Source organism: Megalops cyprinoides, chromosome 1 (assembly GCF_013368585.1).
Source record: "Megalops cyprinoides isolate fMegCyp1 chromosome 1, fMegCyp1.pri, whole genome shotgun sequence".
Taxonomy (NCBI): domain Eukaryota; kingdom Metazoa; phylum Chordata; class Actinopteri; order Elopiformes; family Megalopidae; genus Megalops; species Megalops cyprinoides.
This window is the reverse complement of record NC_050583.1, coordinates 12,343,186-12,362,393: the sequence shown is the minus strand read 5'-3', so window position 1 is coordinate 12,362,393 and position 19,208 is coordinate 12,343,186. Positions and strand designations below refer to the sequence as shown.

At 43.0% G+C, this 19,208-nt stretch overlaps 4 protein-coding genes across 4 annotated transcripts; 2 read left to right on the top strand and 2 right to left on the bottom strand.

Annotated features, from left to right (window-relative positions):
- Positions 1–793: 793 nt before the first annotated feature.
- On the bottom strand, positions 794–4,620 carry wdr83os (WD repeat domain 83 opposite strand). The gene is made up of 4 exons (XM_036547805.1): positions 4,499–4,620; positions 3,940–4,045; positions 2,588–2,685; positions 794–1,084 (listed from the first exon to the last, which is right to left on the bottom strand). The coding sequence occupies exons 1-4, from the start codon at positions 4,546–4,548 to the stop codon at positions 1,018–1,020; spliced, it is 321 nt and encodes a 106-aa protein (XP_036403698.1). The 5' UTR covers positions 4,549–4,620; the 3' UTR covers positions 794–1,017.
- A 1,317-nt stretch (positions 4,621–5,937) lies between these two features.
- Positions 5,938–10,471, top strand: wdr83 (WD repeat domain containing 83). Its single transcript, XM_036534283.1, has 10 exons — positions 5,938–6,025; positions 6,484–6,600; positions 6,937–7,057; positions 7,862–7,967; positions 8,131–8,179; positions 8,279–8,405; positions 8,769–8,836; positions 9,015–9,123; positions 9,487–9,601; positions 10,251–10,471. Exons 2-10 carry the CDS (start codon positions 6,498–6,500, stop codon positions 10,404–10,406), a joined length of 954 nt encoding a protein of 317 aa, XP_036390176.1. The 5' UTR covers positions 5,938–6,025; positions 6,484–6,497; the 3' UTR covers positions 10,407–10,471.
- Positions 10,472–12,255: 1,784 nt separating this feature from the next.
- Positions 12,256–14,592, top strand: alkbh7 (alkB homolog 7). Its single transcript, XM_036534296.1, has 4 exons — positions 12,256–12,654; positions 13,187–13,360; positions 13,504–13,628; positions 13,963–14,592. Exons 1-4 carry the CDS (start codon positions 12,370–12,372, stop codon positions 14,081–14,083), a joined length of 705 nt encoding a protein of 234 aa, XP_036390189.1. The 5' UTR covers positions 12,256–12,369; the 3' UTR covers positions 14,084–14,592.
- A 649-nt stretch (positions 14,593–15,241) lies between these two features.
- Positions 15,242–17,079, bottom strand: LOC118791379 (artemin). Its single transcript, XM_036548728.1, has 2 exons — positions 17,031–17,079; positions 15,242–15,666 (listed from the first exon to the last, which is right to left on the bottom strand). The coding sequence occupies exons 1-2, from the start codon at positions 17,077–17,079 to the stop codon at positions 15,242–15,244; spliced, it is 474 nt and encodes a 157-aa protein (XP_036404621.1).
- Between the last annotated feature and the right edge of the window lie 2,129 nt (positions 17,080–19,208).

Below are 19,208 nucleotides of genomic sequence, written 5' to 3'. Positions count from 1 at the left end.
GTGGCACAGTAAATCACATAGAGCAATTCTGGGAGTTGAGACCATCTCCTTATATTGCCAGTGATCACCACTTAGCAGAAAGGATGTAAAGTATGATATAAAGCAGGGTGTTTGCACTTTAACAAAGGCTAAGGTCAGCAGGCGATAAGAAAGCTGGAATTTATAGAACTGCGTGTATAATGGTGTCTCACTGTGAATTTGTCTGGAACCTATTCCTTACACTTCACTTCTGCAGATATATACTTTGTACTTAGATCTTTACCACATGCTTGTTTATGATGTACTGTGTTGTAGCAACTGGCTACATACATACATAAAAACACACCACTAAATACTACCAAAACATGTACAACCTTTTTGTCCTAGTACACCCTCACATGTCAGTTAAATGCATGCTTATGGCTCTCAACTTGTTACATTTTAATTCTGAGCAGCTTTCTTGTGGAAGCATTAAGCTTTCTTCTACTGCCATTGCCAGAAGTTTTTGGAAATTGCATGGTCCTAATATGCTTGTAGCACACTGCTTCTCAAATGATCTTAGAAGTGCACCTTTAAGTAACAGTTACCTTCCAGAATAAGTCTCCTAACTGGTACCATTATGAAAAAGAAATACATTAAATCCATTGCACCAAATTAAACCAAAGACCACCAAATCTACAAATGGTGTGGCCTTAAGTCACACCAGCACATTGGTCATGTGTGAACAAGCTGAAAGGAAATAAATCAAAGGATTAAAAAAAGACAACCTAAAAGACTTTAAAAAGTGACATTTTTTTTATTTCAGCATCTGAAATTCCTGGGGTGCAAAAAACATGAAAGAGCGCAGCCTTTTCTCAACAGCAGGGAGATAAAAAGCACTGGAGCACTGCGCTCTTTTCTCTTTGTCCTTCTCTTCACTCTCAATCCTTCTTTCCCAGTGCCCCAGATGGGGGTGGGTGGATCAGCTGTCCGTCCTCCTCCCTCCTTCTGAGTCTAGCTCTGTCCTCCTTCTGGAGGCCCTTGGAATCTTAGCGCTGGTTACCATGGCGGCGACATTGGCTGGGGGTTCTGGAGGTATGACATCACGACCGCAGAGATGGACAGCCTGGTCAACACACAACCAGTTAAAAGTTAGTACATTTAGACTTAATTTACATTTAGCCACTTAGCAGGTGGTCTAATCCAGAGCGACCTCCAGTATGCAAATACAAAGGGAATTTAACCAGACAGCATGAACCGTTATACAAAATGTACATGACTTACTGCATTTCATTTACATGTTGTTATCTCCATTATTATGAGAATCAAAAACTGCAAAACTACAAAAAAAAACTAAATACAGCAAAACAACAATACATGAAAAATGACATATTATATATAGATAGACACAAGATGTTACACAAATAAGGAAAATGAACACACAAGGCTGGGACGACAAATGTGCCTCTGGCCCAACACGTAGGTGCAACACAACACATCTGACAAGAGGGTCCCATTCTAATATAATGCCAACACATATCCAGGGTCTCCCTGGGTTAACGTTAGTGTAATGGCATGATAATGTAACAAACAATTAAAAAATTCTCCCCCAGTGGCCTCCCTAGATAGACTCCCATAGATTTACTCCTGCCGTTGTACAGTGAAGCCAAGAGACGAGGCTGCCGCTTCAGCGCGGACACATCCAATAAACACACTGCTCAGATAATGAGCAGATGAGCAGCCAGAAAAGGGAGGAAGCAAAACTACTGACTAATTAACAGTGAAATGCACCCTGGAAAGAAGCAGTAAAAGGCGATCAGCACAGACAGCATTACTCTATGATAACCAGTGTGGCAGTCTCATGAATTATGAAGCGTTGCAAGAACCCATAAACTCTCTGGAGACTTACAAATCCCTAAATTCAGAAACATGAATCTGTGGAGTCTCTACATGCAACTGAAAATACGGTAATGCATATGTCTGAGATAACCGCATGCGTCAGATACACCACTGCCAGACAGGATAAGCAATTTAGAGGTCATTATGGAAAAGCACCATTAACTGAGGCAATCCTGTGCCAGGCATTGATTTCAAACTGGCCATCTTCCGTTCAGCATAATCACGCAGATTGATTCGCATAATAAAACCACGTAGTTTCTATGTAACATGTATAAAGAACCGGCAGCTCACAGAAACTCAACAAGGTCATACACAGGGAACAGACACATGCAACATTTCTCAACTGACCGTATAATGAGACACTTATGGTCACTGACATCACTATATTGGAACTGTAGTAATCATTACAATGTTGTATGTTGTAGTAACCAGTGTCTTTTGGCATGATTTATTTCTACAAGAGACAATGCTGTATAGTCCCAAAGGCCTTTTCACATCCAGGTGGCAGTGTGGGATGAGAGGTCTCGTAAACGAAAGGTTGCCGGTTCGATCCCCGCTGGGACAATGCTGCTGTACCCATGGGCAAATGGATAACACTGTAAATACCTGTAACCTGTGTAAGTCGCTCTGGATAAGAGCGTCTGCTACATGTTACATGTAATGTAATGGAAAGGTCAGACCATACGTGTACATGTACACATACACACACGGAAAGAGGCGTGCTCCTTACATGAAACTGCTCATCATCTGCTTGGTGTCTTCTGAGCTGCGAGAGTTGGCGAAGCTGATGAAGGAGCAGTACACTGCAATCCAGGCACACCACTTCAGCTGAGAAAGAGGAACGTGTGTTACAAACGGATGCATTATGCATAGACACACCCTCCTCTGCTTCAAACACACACAACATGTGTTAATATCTGATACACAGCATATGATCACATGCTTCTGTTGCAACAGAACACACTCTGCCCACCATAACAAACACAACACCAAGTTGCAGATCTTCACAGGTGTGCACCTGCTTGTCCATCTCAGCCTCAGATTGCAATTCAGGAAGCTAGGGGAATAAGGACTCAGAACTGTACATCAAATTAATATTGCTTCTAATGTTCAAAATGTTTTAGTTCTGCCCCCTAGAAGAGAGTAAAGCTGATGACCGCTCTTTAGGGAGAAGATTTTGCACATCAAGACTTCCCAGTACACTTTGCATCCATATGCAAATTTACTTTGCATATCACTATTTTTCCAGTTGAAACACTCTTATGTGTATATACCTTTTGAAAATACACTTAATATGCTACCTTGAATAGCAATACATCACTTTCTGCGATTGCTCTACTTTAATAGAATCAAAATGTAATTAATAGTCGTAAATAATAATATAAAAATAATAACGTTAGAGTAATAAGATTTCTTGCCTGTAATACAATTGTCATGTACACAAAAAATACAATTGAGCATACAAGAGTAGGAAAAATACTCTTGGCTCACCCAATGTGAAACTCGACTACTTGGTAAACTTTTATCGATGAAGACGGAGCTGCTTGAGAAGGACTGGCGAATGAGAGATCCTGATCAAAATGCCGGATGTCCCTTAACCTGACGTAACTGTACGGTAATTGCCTAGAGTGACGTCACGTCCGTGGACAAAATCGTCCGAGTGGACGTTATTAACTTCGGACGTGGTTTCCTTTTTTGTGGCCAAGCCAAATAATTGGGGGGTTTGCTACATATACTGTATACGTATACGCATACACATACACACACACTGGGACAGAGTTGGTACACATATGTGGATGGGAATGAAAGTCCTTTAAAAAAGTGTTAAAATCCTAGAAACAGACTAAGGTGGTGCAGTGACAACAATTCAAACTAGTTTAGAGCAAACACTCCGATGGGCAGGCAAACACACCCTCGCAGCGCCAACACCATGCACTGCATTAACGCTGACAATTACACAAAACTCTATCGTCGTATGAGAAGTTAGTGTACCAAGATATGTGTGACAATAAGCGCTGTGTGTCCCAAGACTTGTGTGATAAGTGCTGTCTGACACTATGCGCCCGTGTCCCTGTAAGTCACCTTGAGCATCAGCCCGCACATGCTGAAGATCATGCCCAGCAGGTTCATGTAGTCGGGGGTGGGATCCTCCAAGGTGGGGTTTGTATCTGTGCTGGGGGGTTTGTACCTGAAACAAAAACGTGAGGGGACATTTAAACATGTATACATCTACCACTATCGTTTATGTACATCAATGATCGCACTGATGCTGATACACCGGTGTGTATGACGTTACCTGTGAACTGGCTAACGTACCTACGTCCAGCTAGCTAGATAGCTAGCTAGCTTATCCTGCCACATACAACGCAGGGACGAACTTATACGGACAATGAGTAAAACAAAAAAAAAGCAATAAGGAAACACGATCTCGCTGAATTAGTATTGTACTGATTGAATGGTTCTGCTAGGTAACGAGCTACCTTGATATTTGAGTCATATATCCGGCAAACTAGAGCAAATTAGGTTAGCTAATCGCCTTATCTCAAGAGTCGTAGCTAGATGGCTAGCTCGAATACTAAATTCCTCACAATTTCGACATGAGGAGATACAAGACAACAAAACATTCATTCGAATTACTCACCTAAGTATCTTGTTTTGTCTCCGTGGATCCGACATGCTGTTAGAAGACATATTTTCCCCAGATGATCTACCGCACTGTAACTTCTCCGGAGTACAACTGAAAAAGGGTAGAGTAAAGGCAAGCTGCTCGGCTGGTTCCTCCTATGTATTTCCGGTGAGAGGTTTCAGAATAAAAGCATGGACTAACAAGGCACCTTTATTTTTTGCTGTTTTTCTCTCATGCATGATTTTCAAACAGAATGTTTACGTAAATATTTTTCATGGCAATAAAGCACATTGTTCGTTATTTCATTATGATTATTTTGACTAATACTGCTGATAATCCCATTGGGATGTAAAATTTGGATAATAATTCCTTTATTAAAAAGGTTAAAAAAGGTTTCTTTTCACTCTAAAGTTGTTTGCACTGAGACAATATTTTGAATTTATTGGGACTGTAAATATGTGAACTCTAAGTGAAAATTTGTTATACAATGTCATGCATAAAAATATATAGAATTTGCAAAGAAAACTGTTATGTATGCACTGTCTGTCCCTCTACTAGCTGCATGAACAGATAGTCTAAACAAAATTAAATACATATATTAATTCCAGTATTTGAAAAAAAATGAAAAAAAAAGAATTTACCTTACATTCACAACAACAGGTTTAGTATGAGGACTGCATCGTTGCTTGACATATTCAAACCCTTGCATCTGATGCCTGTCTATCTTCAGAAACTTTGCTTTTCATTTACCATTGTTGTTAGGAGGGTTAGTAATAAGGCATCATTTTTTCTTGGTAGTTATTTCCACAATAGAGTTAGATGATTTTCACATGATTTTCACAAACCGTGTAGTTTCATGTCAAATTATTTGTGATGTAGGCTACACTTATATAGATCTTTTTTCTAGTTTTGCATCCAATGTGCATTGCCTTTATAGCAAATGCATACTTATTTAGCTATGGACACAGTAAATGAACCAGAAAATACGTTATCTTAATGTTTTTGCAGTGGTAAATGAACATTATTGTTTCATTAACAGCTAATCCCCACTGGTTGACGGAATCGACGAAATATCGAACGAGATTAGTTGAACTTTTATTTTGAAATATCCCAGTGTTTTCCCAGTGTGCACCTGTGATAAAGCAAATCTCGGAAGAAATCCTTCCTCGTTTCTGTGGTCAGAAAAGGATGTGGTCAGAAAAGGATGAATATCACAATAAAAATACAGCTCTCTTTCCGAAACGTCTGGAGGTTTATGTATGCTATGCTCAGAGTTTCTGTGCCCCACTGGTTAGGTTAAAAACGTGTAAAACAAACATCTTCGCTGCTCCCCACTCCAAGACAGTAGGTGGCAGCATGCACATATACGTTGCTGAATTCCTGACCACAGACGTTGTAGACAGTGTGGAGTGGCGAGCACAGTCGTCTTACCAACACATTAATGGTGAAAATCAAATTAAATCAGGTTACATTAAATTTCTGTAGTTCGGCAATGTATCCTCCAAACAGTATTCTCAGATAGCAGATATTGAGCGGATTGAGGTGAGGACTCGCGGCTTTTGCTATAACGTGGTAGCTATGGGAAGATTATTGTCATTATGCGAATTACTTTCATTATATTGGCTAGAGAAAACCAGGTTAATGTTACCTGTACTGAGCAGTCACTTGTAAGTGACTGGTTAATTTTGATACAGATAGCCTACTCGTTTCCAGATATGAGCTAATGGTTCCCGGCTGAGATAAAAACATGTTTGCAAAAGAAGTACGCGCCATTCTCAGCTTGGTATTTAGCTAGCAAGCTACAATCTTGAGCAACGACCGAAGGGTAACTATTGCGCGTATGCTGTTTTCCTTTCCGGCTCACAAACGTTTAGTCTTTTAATATACTATTTACGCATTTCCCTTAAATCTGTAATTGCAATGTGCTATTATGAGCATGCAGTATGTATCCAGACAACAGAAAGGACTGTTTAACTCGTAATATCTGACTTCTTTGAAAGGTGGAGTAAGGACCATGGCATTCCCTCAGCCCAAACCCCAGACGCCCCAGTTTCCCCAGCACCTTCTCAGAACCGTGGACTGTAAACAGGGCGCCATCAGAGCAGTGCGCTTCAACGGTGAGAATGTGCCTATGTAACAGGTGTGGGTCGGCAAGCGAGCGAGTTTCGAACCGAGGTTCTTACTGCTCGCTGCCAACCCCTTACGGCCAGTGTCGTTGCCAGTTGAGGTAAAGGCAAATTGCCGTTAGTCCGTCGGCAACAACGTTACTTAACCAGGTCTCGGGGGAGTGATGTAGCCGCTGCAACCGCTCGGCTACCTGCTACCCGCTACCTAAGGCTTTTTATGCAGGACTCGCACAAGCTATTACTTCAGCTCTGCTACACCTGTCTGTGTATCGCTACTGTATGTACCACAGGGGGTTACTGACTGCGTTTTTTTTTTCATTCTCCTAGCGGATGGTAACTACCTGATGTCCTGTGGCAGTGACAAGTCTCTCAAATTGTGGAGTGTTAGCCGGGGAATTCTACTGAAGACCTACACTGGGCATGGGTACGAGGTGCTGGACGTGGACGGGTGAGTGTTTTGGTGGGTGCCTCAGGAGAATTCTCTCTTCAGGTTGTGTTTGTTTTGTACGTGTATCAAGAGGAGGCTGAAATTCATTTAAGTCCTGATTTTATATCAGTTACATGAATTTTATAGGCAGTAGATGACTATATGTGTTCAGTAACTAGGTGGACACCTCTATGTGTCAGAATATCTAATTGCACATAGTATGTGCTCAATACTTGGGTAAAATTTTGTCTTTGTGATAAGGTGAAAGTCAAACGTGGTTTGATTTTTATTCCAACTTCAGTTCCACAGTTATCTGAGTAATTTTCTTGCTGTGGCCATTTTTGAAAGAAAGAAAGAAAAAAAAACTATATATTATTGCTCTAAAGTATTGCATTTGTGTACACTCTGAAGTACGTCACTGGATTTTGGTAAATTCATGACTATGTACATGAGTCCAGCTGACAACTAAATGGACCAAATAAGTGAGGGTAATTTGATCAAACAAAAATCGGCACACAGACTGGTTCTCCAGGAACTGCGTTTGACAGCCAGGGTTTTGCGTGTGAATTCATGGTTGGGAAACTGCTCGTGTACCTTTTTGGAAAAATCTCAGTAAATCTATTAAAAACCCTACTGAACCTTAACTGTGCAGGAAAGTTAAAACACAACCATTTGAATGGCAAGTTGCCCTGTGTCTAAGGTAATAATGTCATGCTGATGACATTTTGTTGAGGTGACTTTTTAATGGCCTTAGCCTTACTCTTTTGTCATGTTTGTGTTGACCTCTTCGTCTGTGTGGACCCACTCCCTTGCGTGTGCATACAGTTCCTATGACAATAGTCAGCTGTGCTCGTGCAGTTCTGACAAGACTGTGATCCTGTGGGATGTGGCGACGGGACAGGTGGTCCGCAAGCTGAGGGGACACGCTGGGGTGAGAACATCTGCTTCTGACATTTTCTATTTTGTGCAGATCTCTGTGGTCTGTCTTGGCAGCACACGTCCAAAGAGAGAAAATTAGTTCCAGTTTCCCCATCACTCTATAATGCGGAGCTTGTCATCGTTTTTCAGTTAGATTTTCTCTGTCTTTGTTATAGAAAGTGAACTGTGTGCAGTTCAATGAAGAGGCTACAGTCATGATGTCGGGTGAGTAGACAAGGTCTGCACCCCACATGGTTCTGTAGTACTTTATTTGTGAGTGTGTTTACCGCTGACCATCGGTCTGTTTGTGTGTGGGGTATCCAGGCTCAATAGACGGTACAGTGAGGTGCTGGGACACACGGTCCCGGAGGCCTGATCCGATCCAGATTCTAGACGAGGCCCGTGACGGCGTGAGCAGCGTGAAGGTGTCCGAACATGAGCTGCTCACTGGGTCAGTACCAAACCATGGCAAAATGCTGCAGCTGTGTCATGCTATTCACTGCTGCAGCTGTTGCACCGTTCAAAGCACAACAATACGCTGTTGCAGAAACAGTGATTCGCCAGTGCAGAGATGATACTCCCGTCAAAAGTAACTGTAAATGGGTCATCACAGAAATGTTGAGAGCGCAGAGCGTTTTAATTGGAACAACTTGAGGGATGAGAACAAAGAAACACATAATTTTTATTGTCCAAGAGGAGAGCTGTTTTAATAGTCCTTAATCTGTTTTTGAATATCGATATTGCATAAAACGTTTAATCTGACGTAGAAACAGTGATTCCCGAATGTCGATTTTAATCTTCTTGTTTTTCTCAGGTCGGTGGATGGCAGAGTGAGACGTTATGACTTGCGAATGGGTCAGCTGCACGTAGACTTCATCAACAGTCAGTATATCGATGTCTGTGTTAGTGTTTGTGTGCTCCTATGCAATGTGTTTATCTCTGTCATGCACTGTGCTTGTGTTCGCTGCATGCCTAGCGCTTTTGTTTGTGTCCGTACGTGTGCATGTCTGTGCGTGTTGGTTGAAGGGCTGATCTGATGCGTTCCCTGTGCCTTCGACAGGCCCCATCACCTGTGTGTGTTTCAGTCGGGACGGTCAGTGCACTCTGAGCTCCAGTCTGGACTCGGCGGTCCGTCTGCTAGACAAGAGCACCGGAGAGCTGCTTGGAGAGTGAGTCTGTGTGCCATAGTACCTGCCATAAACGTATCTTCAGAGCTGACAGATAGCATACATTTTTACAATGGGCTGTGCACCTAAAGCACTCTTTATTTTTAATACCATTTAATACCATTTTCATACCATTGTTAAATGTGGACAAAAATATGATTTGACAGAAACAGTGACATACGCACACGCACAAGTAAAGTTACTGATGCACAGAGATGCCTGTTTTGACTGCACATCTATTAATTTATATATTCTACATTTTCACAGTGTATCTCACCACAAACACGTATTGCATTTGTACACTCTTGACACAACATTGTGACTTACCGCCCCAATCCCTGACCCTGCTTATGTGTGGCTGTGTAGGTACACTGGTCACAAGAACAACGTCTATAAGCTGGACTGCTGCCTATCCAACAAAGATACCCATGTGTTGAGTTGCTCCGAGGATGGCCATGTCTACTTCTGGGACCTGGTGGAGGTAAGACCAAAAGACCAAAGGATGTATTTGCACTATGCCTTTATTGAGCAGCTGTTAGCGTTCAAGACGTTGTTATGACCATATTTCAGTGATGGTTCCATCCAACCTGAATATAGTTGAATACAACCAGTAGTTGTTCCACAACCCATGTTTCTCATGTAGTATCTAGTGACTGCACTAGTCACTAGATACTACATGAGAAACATGGGTTGTGGAACAACTACTGCAGTCAGATTTCTTCAACATTTGGGAAATGAGAGATACCTTCCTTACAATGAGATTAGTTACACTTTTACTCAGAAGCCAAGACAGATGTGTAATCTCTAATGCCATTATCAAAGCTTCAGGAATGAGTGATAAAAATAAATACAGACTTGGGTGATATAAGGATTGCTTGATGGTCACACAAATGTGATGCTGGTATTGACTGGTTGAACAGTGTCCGTCAAGGTCCTATTGATAAACTTGAAGAAACAACAACAGAGGGGGAAGTTAGAGGGACAAGCCTGGTGATGGATGGTTATAGGAACTAGGAACTGGCTGAGGGAAGAGATATCTCTTTGTCCTTTCATTGCAGGTGTTGGCTGATTAATTTCCTCTTCCTTTGGGTACAACAGTCAGATGTCCTCTTGTCCGTGTGTCCTCTTAGGGCTCCCTGTCACTCAAGCTGTCAGTAGGGAAGGCAGTGGTTCAGTCTCTCTCCTTTCATCCCACGGAGCCCCGCCTTCTCACTTCCATGGAAGGGTCTGTCCAGGTGTGGGGAGCAGAACCTGAGGAGGAAGGGAAGGAGGAGGAGTCCATTTAGGACCACGGGGCAATGGCAGATGTTTCAGATGTGGACATCTGATCAAAGTGGAATGAAGCTGATCAGCAGAGACCTCATCTGCGAAAAAGTGTGGAAAGCCTTGTGGAATTTTTTACACTATGGTTGTTTTTCTGAAAAGAGGAATTCATCTTTACAGTCTTAAATATATATTTTTTATGGTTTTATTTAAATAAATATACATATATTTCCATTCCGTGTTGGCCTGCATTTGTATTTTGTCAGATTCAAGTGAGATGGGGATAATGTTAGGTAACTTCACTGTTCACTGGTTCAAGTCACCGTTGGTAAAGAGGAGAATGCGATGGTTGCCTTTACACAACATTTTTGATACATTTACATATGTAATACATATAAATATATTTTTGTTGTGAGACCAGTCAGGAATATGGGTAACTGGCTTAGGTTTAGGATTGACGACAGTGACACCACTTAAAAGAAACAGGAACAGTTTCAAAGAGAACAGTGGATGTAGTTTCGATGCAACTTCTTATTCCAAAAATGTTGCAAAGTTTTACCCCGTGTCTCTGCATGACAAATTAAACAAAGTGCCTTGCTGGCTCTAAAAGTTTCTCTGAGGTTTAATTACAAGGTTTGGCTTGAAATGGATATTTTCCACATTTAACAAAACTACATTTATCAAATTCCGGAGTTAGTTCATAAGACTTTTATGTGCAGCGTACTGCAATAGGCCTGTATCGCACTGTACTTTCTCATTTCAAATGTGATCTCAATCTTAAAATTATTTTTGTTGTGCCGTGTTCAAATGCCGTGTTCAAGTTCAAAGTTTTATTTGTCACATGCCCAGGTACAATGTACAGTGCAGTGAAATGATGGTCGGCAGCGGGGCAGACTGCAAAACTCACAACAGAAAAATAAATTACACGCAATCACCAATTACTCACAATAGAAAAAAATATAAAGATAGAAGTATAAAAATATAAAGGAAATAACTTAATGAAGATATAAAACGCGATGGAAAATGTGCAAGACAAATATTGGAAAATGTACAGAACGAAGTTAGACTCCAGTTTGAGCTGCATTTAGCGTTCTGATGGCCTGGGGAAAGAAGCTCCTACGGAGCCTCTCAGTGTTGGTCTTGAGGCTGTGGAGGCATTTGCCTGACCACAGCCACTGAAAGAGTCCATGGTTTGGGTGATGGGGGTCCTTCATTATCTTGCCAGCTCTGCTGCTGCACCGCCTGGTATACAGGTCCTGGAGGGGGGGTTAGAACAGACCCTGTGGTGCGCTCCGCTAGTTGCACTACCCTCTGCAGGGCCTTGCGGTCCTGTGAAGAGCACTTCCCGTACCAGGCAGTGATGCCTCCTGCCAGAATGCTCTCGATGGCACCAGAGTAGAAGGTTCTTAAAATCTGTTTTGGCAGTCTGAATTTCTTCAGCAGTCTGAGGTGATAGAGGCGCTGCCGTGCCTTTTTCACCAGGGTGGAAGTGTGAGCGGTCCATGTCAGGTCTTCTGTGATGAGTACGCCAAGGTATTGGAAGCTGTTCACCCTCTCCACTGGGGCACCGTTGATGGAGAGTGGGGTGTAGCCCCTCTGTCGTGTCCTGCAGAAGTCCACAAGCAGCTCCTTTGTCTTGCTGACGTTGAGGGAGAGGTGGTTGACCTGGCACCATTTTGTTTCACACAATATTACATATTTTTAAATATATTATGATGTTATAACATACAAATCACAGTTATAAACAGGATGTGCTTTTCCTTTGAGCATCTTCTAAATGTCAACGGAACGTTAGCAAAATCGTCATGATGGTAACGTCACTTTTCCTAGACAAGTATGAATAACTACAGCTCCCACAATGCTTAGCGAAATGCCAAGATGGCAGCGTCCATCTGAAAGACATACTTCATAGGAGATCACATCAAAATGCTGATTTAACCTCAGTGAAGGGCTGCAGAGTTGTAGCCATTTAAAGCTAACAGCAACATGAGGCGGCTTATTAAAGTTTTCAAACAATTCAGTAATAAGCCGCTGCTGAGCCCCAGCGCGGGCCTGAGTTCCGTCTCCAAATGCTCGGTTGAAGGCCACGAAAATAAAGGAGATACAGGGCGGCTGTTGGTGTGTGGTTCATCTGCAGTCGTGCTGGAGAAAGTGCGAGGGCAAGTGGAGGTTCAGGAAGACTTCATCAGTGAAGATGAAGAGCTTGCACTGCTGAAGGAGCTTGAGCCAGGTCTCAAGAAGAAACGCTATGAATTCGATCATTGGGATGACGTACGTTCTGACATTTTATTTATTGAAGTGACGTTAGCTAGCTACCAAGCTTGCTGTCTCGGATCTCATGAGTCATTTGGTCAAACTAGCCAAGCTTAACTTAATATTTGTCTTGAGAGTTATAATCAAGCCGTCTTATTTTACAGATTTCGCCTCATCATGTCTTCGCTGTGGCTAGCTAACTAGGCTGCCCACTGTGTTTAGCTGGCTAGCTCGCTGGCCACCGGCTGTACAAAAGTGACAACACAGTCAGAGAACTGCAATATTCTTAATGTTGGTTCATTAATTAGCCATTAACACTGGTTAGGTAGACTAGCTAGCAAGGCAGTGTCTCAGGAAGTAATGTTAGAATAATGCTAACGAGAGTTAAGAAGAGGATTATTGATCTCAAGAGAGTTACTGGTCAGAAACATTTAGTTAATTTGGTGTACACACTTAAACAAAATGTAATGGGAAACATCTCTCTCTCATAGCAATAACTGTCTGTTGCACGGTGCCGTGGAAATCTCAGGTTCATGTCATACCGTGGCAGGCGATCCATGGTTATCGGGAGACGGAGCGTTTGCAGTGGACTGCATTGTGTGAGGCTGTGCTGGGGCGAGTCAGAGGCGTGGCGTTCCCCAAAGACAGTCAGCTTCTTGGCCCGGTGCATGTGCTGGACCTGGACAAGGCTGGCTACATAAAACCCCACATCGACAGCATCAAGGTATGCTATATTGTCCATCGTTGCATATTGTACTGATGTGAACATATTGACAAAACCAGACAGCAGTATTTTATTTGACGTTGTTTCTTCCCAGAATGCAGACTACACTCACTCTGCCCCTTTCCCCGCTGTCATTTCTTTAGTTCTGTGGCAGTACCATTGCAGGACTGAGTCTCCTGTCCGACAGCGTGATGCGATTGGTCAGTGAGGACAATGCCTCCGATTGGCTGGACCTGCTTTTGCCCAGGCGATCCCTGTACATTCTGAGGTAGTGACCCATTCTGGTTACCTTGATAGCCTCCCTCTTGGGCAGAGAGCAATTACTGGACTGACTGTCCACAGAGTTATGTTTGGGAATAGTGGTATACAGCTTTCATGGCCAAAACTGAGGCTACCAAAGGGTGTAGCCGTATGTAAGTGTGCATGCATTACCTTATGTTAAAAGCATTTAGCTCTTATCCAGAGAGACGTCCATCACAATAGAACATAAGTGCTTCCATTCAAGTTAAATGAGCAACGTTGTAAGACCAGGCTAACAACACTCCCAGACCAATGAGTGCGAGCATGCAATGTGACTGTTCCCTGTAATCCCCTCCTCCCAGGAACCACGCCCGATTTCACTTCACACACGAGATCCTGAAAGATGAGGAGTCATTCTTCTCAGGGAAAAAAGTACCTCGCCATCGTCGCATTTCTGTAATCTGCAGGAACCTCCCCACCTGAGGGGAGGGAGCAGAGGGGACACATGATTGCAGTGTGGTGGGAGTGTATTTCAACATTGATCTCTGTATTGATGCCAGAAGCAGACCCTGCACTTACTAATATGTCAATATATCAATTTTCAACTTGAGTGAATGTTTAAAATTAGTTTATTTCTGCCATAGCATTTTTTGTAAATACATACCTGTCCCTTTAACAGATTGTATTTGTTATACAGTATTTTGTATATTTTGAAGAAAAATTGAAATTCCTGGTATTTTGGGGAGGGCATTTTTGATGTCTGTACCAATTTTGAACGATAAGAATCCTCCAGATGTTGAAAGAATGGCTCTTTTGAAAGTATAAGGTGACACTTGATTTAGGAAAGAAAAGAAGTAACGGGGAGGTGTCACGTACCCACTGAGTTTATCCGAAATAATCATTCAAGCAACAAAGGGTAGGTTTGTGCTTCAGCTTTAATCATAGCTGTACAATTGTACACAAAACATGAGAAACTGAAAATAAATTATGAAGTAGCATAAAATAAATAAATAATTTATATCATAAATACATTGTTTTCTGTTCGTTCTTTTCTGTTGGCTGGTTTGTATCTGCAGTGGTGTACATACGCGCACAAATTACACAACGCACAAGATGCTTGATTTTGAGGAAGAAGATAAAGGCCATCCTTACTCGCTGTTGCAGAGCGGTATACAGCTGGCCATCCTGGAGTACAGCGCTGGGAAGTTTAGGACAGAGTAGTATAAGGCCAATACCGCAGTGTTAAAGCTGCGCCCTTGGAATGAGCGAATACATCAGAGACCAGCAGGGAATACTATGCACCTCAGATCACATCGAGTCTTTACAGTATAGCACATGATAAGTGATCACCTTTGTCTCTCATTTGCACCCATGTAGACAGGACTGTTGAAAACCACCACTCTTCCTTTCCACGCATTCCCCCCCGCCCCACCCCCTAAAGGCCTTTTCCCCCAGGCCCTCAGTCAGCCCTCTTACAAGGCCTGGCTGTAGACTTTCCTCCCATTTCACCTCACCAAAATGTTATTGCACCTCCCCCTCCCCCATCATATCACAGCCAGTGAAAGCGTCCTACAATTCCATTCTGTCTGTCGTCATGCCCCCCTCCCCCCCCCCCAAGCCTGCGGTCAGCACCAGTCTCCTTTAACCCACACAGCTGCAGCCGGCGGCGGACAGCTTCTCCACTTTGTGCCAGCGGTGCGTGTTGTCCAGGAAGGCCATGTCCTCGTGGTGCGTGGGCCGGCAGCAGGGGGTGTTGTACCACCCCTCCCCGGGCAGAGGGGGCGGCAGGGCGCCCCGCTGGAGGAGGTTGGTGAGGGTGAGGTCGTGGTTGGAGCGCACCCAGGGGCAGGCGCCGCTGCAGTACTTGAAGAGCACCGTCTCGTCGGAGTCGTAGCCCAGCCCCAGGTCTCGCACCTGCAGCAGCAGCGTGCGCAGGCCACACGGTGGCTCCGCCCCACGTCGGGTCCGCACCGCCCAACGCCGACCTGATCCCTCCTCATCTGCTCTGCCATCTTCCTCCTCTACGGCGCCCCCTGGCTGGGGAGATTCAGTCTTGCCACGTGTCTCTGTAAGAGAGGCAGAGAGGGTTAAGTCATCTGGTCTAGGGTTATAGGGTCTGAGTACCCCATATTATAAATTCGAACTGTAAATACATTTGCTTGCTTCTTTGTTGAGAAGATTATCACTCCACAGTAAAATGTTGAGCAAATTACAAAGACTACAATTACATCTCCCCAGGTAAGCTGACCTAAAAGATCAACAAAAAGTGTCTTTATAATTCTATATTCATATTCCTATACTTCTTTAAATTGCTTGTAATTGATTTTCATACTACATCATGATCACTTTCTCATTGAACAAACAAAAACTTTTTTTAACAAGGACTATGTGCTACAGAAATGGTCTCCCTGCCTGCTCTGACATCCTGACCTGTATATACTTCAGAGAGGCTAGCATGCATAAAATATGATTGTTAAGGCTACTTGAGAAAAAATGTTGAAAAACTTGTACTGATTTGCTAAAATACGTTTTTACACTCAAGTGTTATCGTTTTCCTTAGAGACATGTTGTATTTTACTCAGAAGCCAAGACAAAGTATTTAAGTATTATCCCTGCAATGAAGTGCTTTCTCCTAATTTTTATCTTCCAGGAATCAAAGGTTTAATTGAGAATCTGAAGGTTTTATTCCAGTTACATCTCAAATTAATCTTTATATTCTGGACTCATTTAAAACTGAGATGATCAGATATGTCCACTGCACTGCTTTGGATGAAGCTCCAACACAGAGCACCTGAATGCAAAGGCATCACTCTAAAAACAATTATTGGTTTTATTAGTTTCCAACATGTGTCTCCCCAGCTGAATGAAAACTGGATGTTCTACAGGAGACAGGCAATATTGCTACATGTAACGCTTGCTCTTCTAATGGAAATAACTGCTCCAGCTATGACTACATCTATCCTCCCATCTATGAGTTTCAAAGGAAAGAACAGCGGAACTCGCCCTGAGAGATAATTCGTCACCCCTCGTTATCATGCTCTGCCTTTCATAACTTCACTTTTAACATTCCTCTTAACACATTTTGAAATGCTTTTATCTACAGATGTTTTCTTACTCACGACTCAACTAAACAGTGGTGTCAGAATGGTAACTTCCATTCATGTCCAATAGAGTATAGCCAGGATTGTTTTCAGTAGTTTTGCCGCTTATAAAATATGACCATAAACATGTTAATGGGATACAATATCCACACATTTGTGTGTACAATTCAATGGGTATGCCACCTCCCAGCTCTGAAAACTGCTCAAGTATTCTGAGTGATACTGAGTGAGGGTGTGGTCCTGGTGCTATGCTTCCCTACAGGTATGTCCAGCGGTCCAGGTAGCAGCGGTCATCTTACCCAACAGTGTGCGTAGCCATTGTCCCTCACCCCTCTGGACACAGTACAGCAGCAAGGCCAGCTTCAGCAGAAACCGCATGTCTCCGTCTCTCGAGCTCGTCTTCAGGTGAACGTGTGAACAAGGATGAGCCTGAGTGAGTGATGCTGAGAGATGCCGGAGTCACAACCTCCGATTTATACCCTTCCGAGTCTAGGTGGGGGTGAAGCGAGGGGGGAGAGCTAACCCTTTCTGTGCCAAACTCTCTCTCCCTTCACCTGCACTCAAACTATGAATGCGTGTGTGGGAGGGTGGGGATTTTGGTAAAGGGTGCTGCTTGACCTAAAATTCCTCTCATTACTATTATATACCAGGTTTGAATCATTGGTAGTGATGTGCAGGTGTTTTTGAATGCTGGGCCCAAGAAAAAATTAAATCCTAGGTTAAATTGCTTAAAGCTGTTCCACCGTACTGTGAAATGGTGTGGATGGTGCAGTTGTGGGGATGACACTCACTGGGGTATAGCCAGGTCCTGGGACACAGGCAGCACACATGAGTGGATGGGTAGAAAGGGACAGGCTTGGGACAGATATGGGGACTAATGGAGAAAAAGACCAAGACTCAGTATGTGAGTGAGACAGAGACAGAAGAAGAGAGACAATGAAAGTTAAACAAAGTGGTACTGGACAAAGAGGCAGGTGAGACCAAGAGCGAGGGATGGAATATGGGAAAGGCCAAACAAAGGGTTAAACGAGTGAGGGAATGAGGGATCGTAATTAAAAAGATGACAGAAGTTATTTTAATGGGAATTCCTAGACTGATCACCGTCTTCGGCAGCATGTACATAAATTCAGGGATTTTATCGGAAATGTGCTTTTTGCCCCCCTTTCTTTCCTTATGTAACGATGAAGGAAGACAACAAGAAGCTGTGGCTTAGGAGAGGAGGAGAAGAAGGGGAAGGGGGTGGTAGAGCTCATTATTATATGGGCTCATGCGCAAACGTATCCATGTTCTTATTTGGTTATGATGGTGAGAGTACTGGGGTGCTTCCGTACTTGAAAACCGTCTGGCGTGACACATCGACCAACAGAGACGCCAAAGCACTAACAGAGGGATTAACTACATCTCATGATGGTCGCCTGAATCATGCACTGACTGACTGACACACAGGAACAAGCTAATTCCATATGACTCATAATGGGCTGAGAGATGAGAAAGAGAGTGAGATTGACAAGCTCAGAGACTGGCACACTGACCCCTTGACACAAAAAAATCACAGACTAATGAATGCAGCTCTGTAGTTCTCTTGATGATAATCCTTATAGTAATACTCTCAAGGTTAGGTTCAGGACATGCCTTTCTATCAGCCCATGGCTGTATTTCTTGTACGTAATTAACCCAGCCATGATGTACTTAATGTTGTGCATTTACTCAAATCCATCTTATTGTTGGATTTCTAATACGTATGTGCACATTCTTGCTGATACACTCTGAAACTTATGCATCATTTGATCTATATTTATTTGTCTGTATTAAGATCTGCATCATGTTTGAGAGCATGAGCATTACTGGTGTTGTCCTATATTTGGCAATAAATGAATCCTGCCTTGCGAATCTTTATGATATTTGGAAGTGCTACTGTTTGTTGTGTAGGCACTGCCATTGTGTTTTTCTCTAGGATCTCCCCAACCCCCTTTTTAAACAACATTCCGGAATATCTGAAGAACATAAAGGTTTGCATGCAAACTGCTTGAACTCTGAATTGATTGAATGAATATTCAGGTGTCTTTAACATGACAATGACAAGCAGAAAGCACCCAGCAGGGGAGTGAGGAGAAAACCTGTGCAACGGCAGGAAGAGGCCAGCAGCTGTACAGGTATGGTGGACGAGGACCTTTCAACCATCTATTCTAGATGAAAAACAATTCCAGAGGATTTGTCTTTATTTACTGCACTACAGCAGTTATTTACACAGGGGATTTTGAAATGAATGCATTTCTCCTGATCCTGTTGGCCTGATGCTGCGTCTCTGAGGCCTGATCAGGCTGATTCTTGAACTTCATCCCAGTCTTGCATGGCCACAACGCTGTGTGCAGTGGAGTCATCTCTGCCTGCTCAACACTACCCGCTCCATCCTGCCTTCCTTTGTCCAACATTACCTGCTGTGTTTACAGCAGACACTCTTGAACACAGACACAGCCTTGTGTAACTGTACTCTGCCCTCCCTAACC

What these genes read in the sequence shown, in the direction of transcription:
- wdr83os (XM_036547805.1), bottom strand. Translation starts at nt 4,548, where the DNA reads ATGTCTTCTAACAGCATGTCGGATCCACGGAGACAAAACAAGATACTT. An exon ending in AGACAAAACAAGATACTTAG is followed by an intron (nt 4,046 to 4,498) that starts GTGAGTAATTCG and finishes TTTTTGTTTCAG; the next exon opens with GTACAAACCCCCCAGCACAG. An exon ending in CAGATGATGAGCAGTTTCAT is followed by an intron (nt 1,085 to 2,587) that starts GTAAGGAGCACG and finishes TGTGTTGACCAG; the next exon opens with GCTGTCCATCTCTGCGGTCG.
- wdr83 (XM_036534283.1), top strand. Translation starts at nt 6,498, where the DNA reads ATGGCATTCCCTCAGCCCAAACCCCAGACGCCCCAGTTTCCCCAGCAC. An exon ending in GGCTACAGTCATGATGTCGG is followed by an intron (nt 8,180 to 8,278) that starts GTGAGTAGACAA and finishes TGGGGTATCCAG; the next exon opens with GCTCAATAGACGGTACAGTG. An exon ending in ACTTCTGGGACCTGGTGGAG is followed by an intron (nt 9,602 to 10,250) that starts GTAAGACCAAAA and finishes GTGTCCTCTTAG; the next exon opens with GGCTCCCTGTCACTCAAGCT.
- alkbh7 (XM_036534296.1), top strand. Translation starts at nt 12,370, where the DNA reads ATGAGGCGGCTTATTAAAGTTTTCAAACAATTCAGTAATAAGCCGCTG. An exon ending in CCCACATCGACAGCATCAAG is followed by an intron (nt 13,361 to 13,503) that starts GTATGCTATATT and finishes TCATTTCTTTAG; the next exon opens with TTCTGTGGCAGTACCATTGC. An exon ending in CGATCCCTGTACATTCTGAG is followed by an intron (nt 13,629 to 13,962) that starts GTAGTGACCCAT and finishes CCCTCCTCCCAG; the next exon opens with GAACCACGCCCGATTTCACT.
- LOC118791379 (XM_036548728.1), bottom strand. Translation starts at nt 17,079, where the DNA reads ATGCGGTTTCTGCTGAAGCTGGCCTTGCTGCTGTACTGTGTCCAGAGG. An exon ending in GCTGTACTGTGTCCAGAGGG is followed by an intron (nt 15,667 to 17,030) that starts GTGAGGGACAAT and finishes CCTCTCTTACAG; the next exon opens with AGACACGTGGCAAGACTGAA.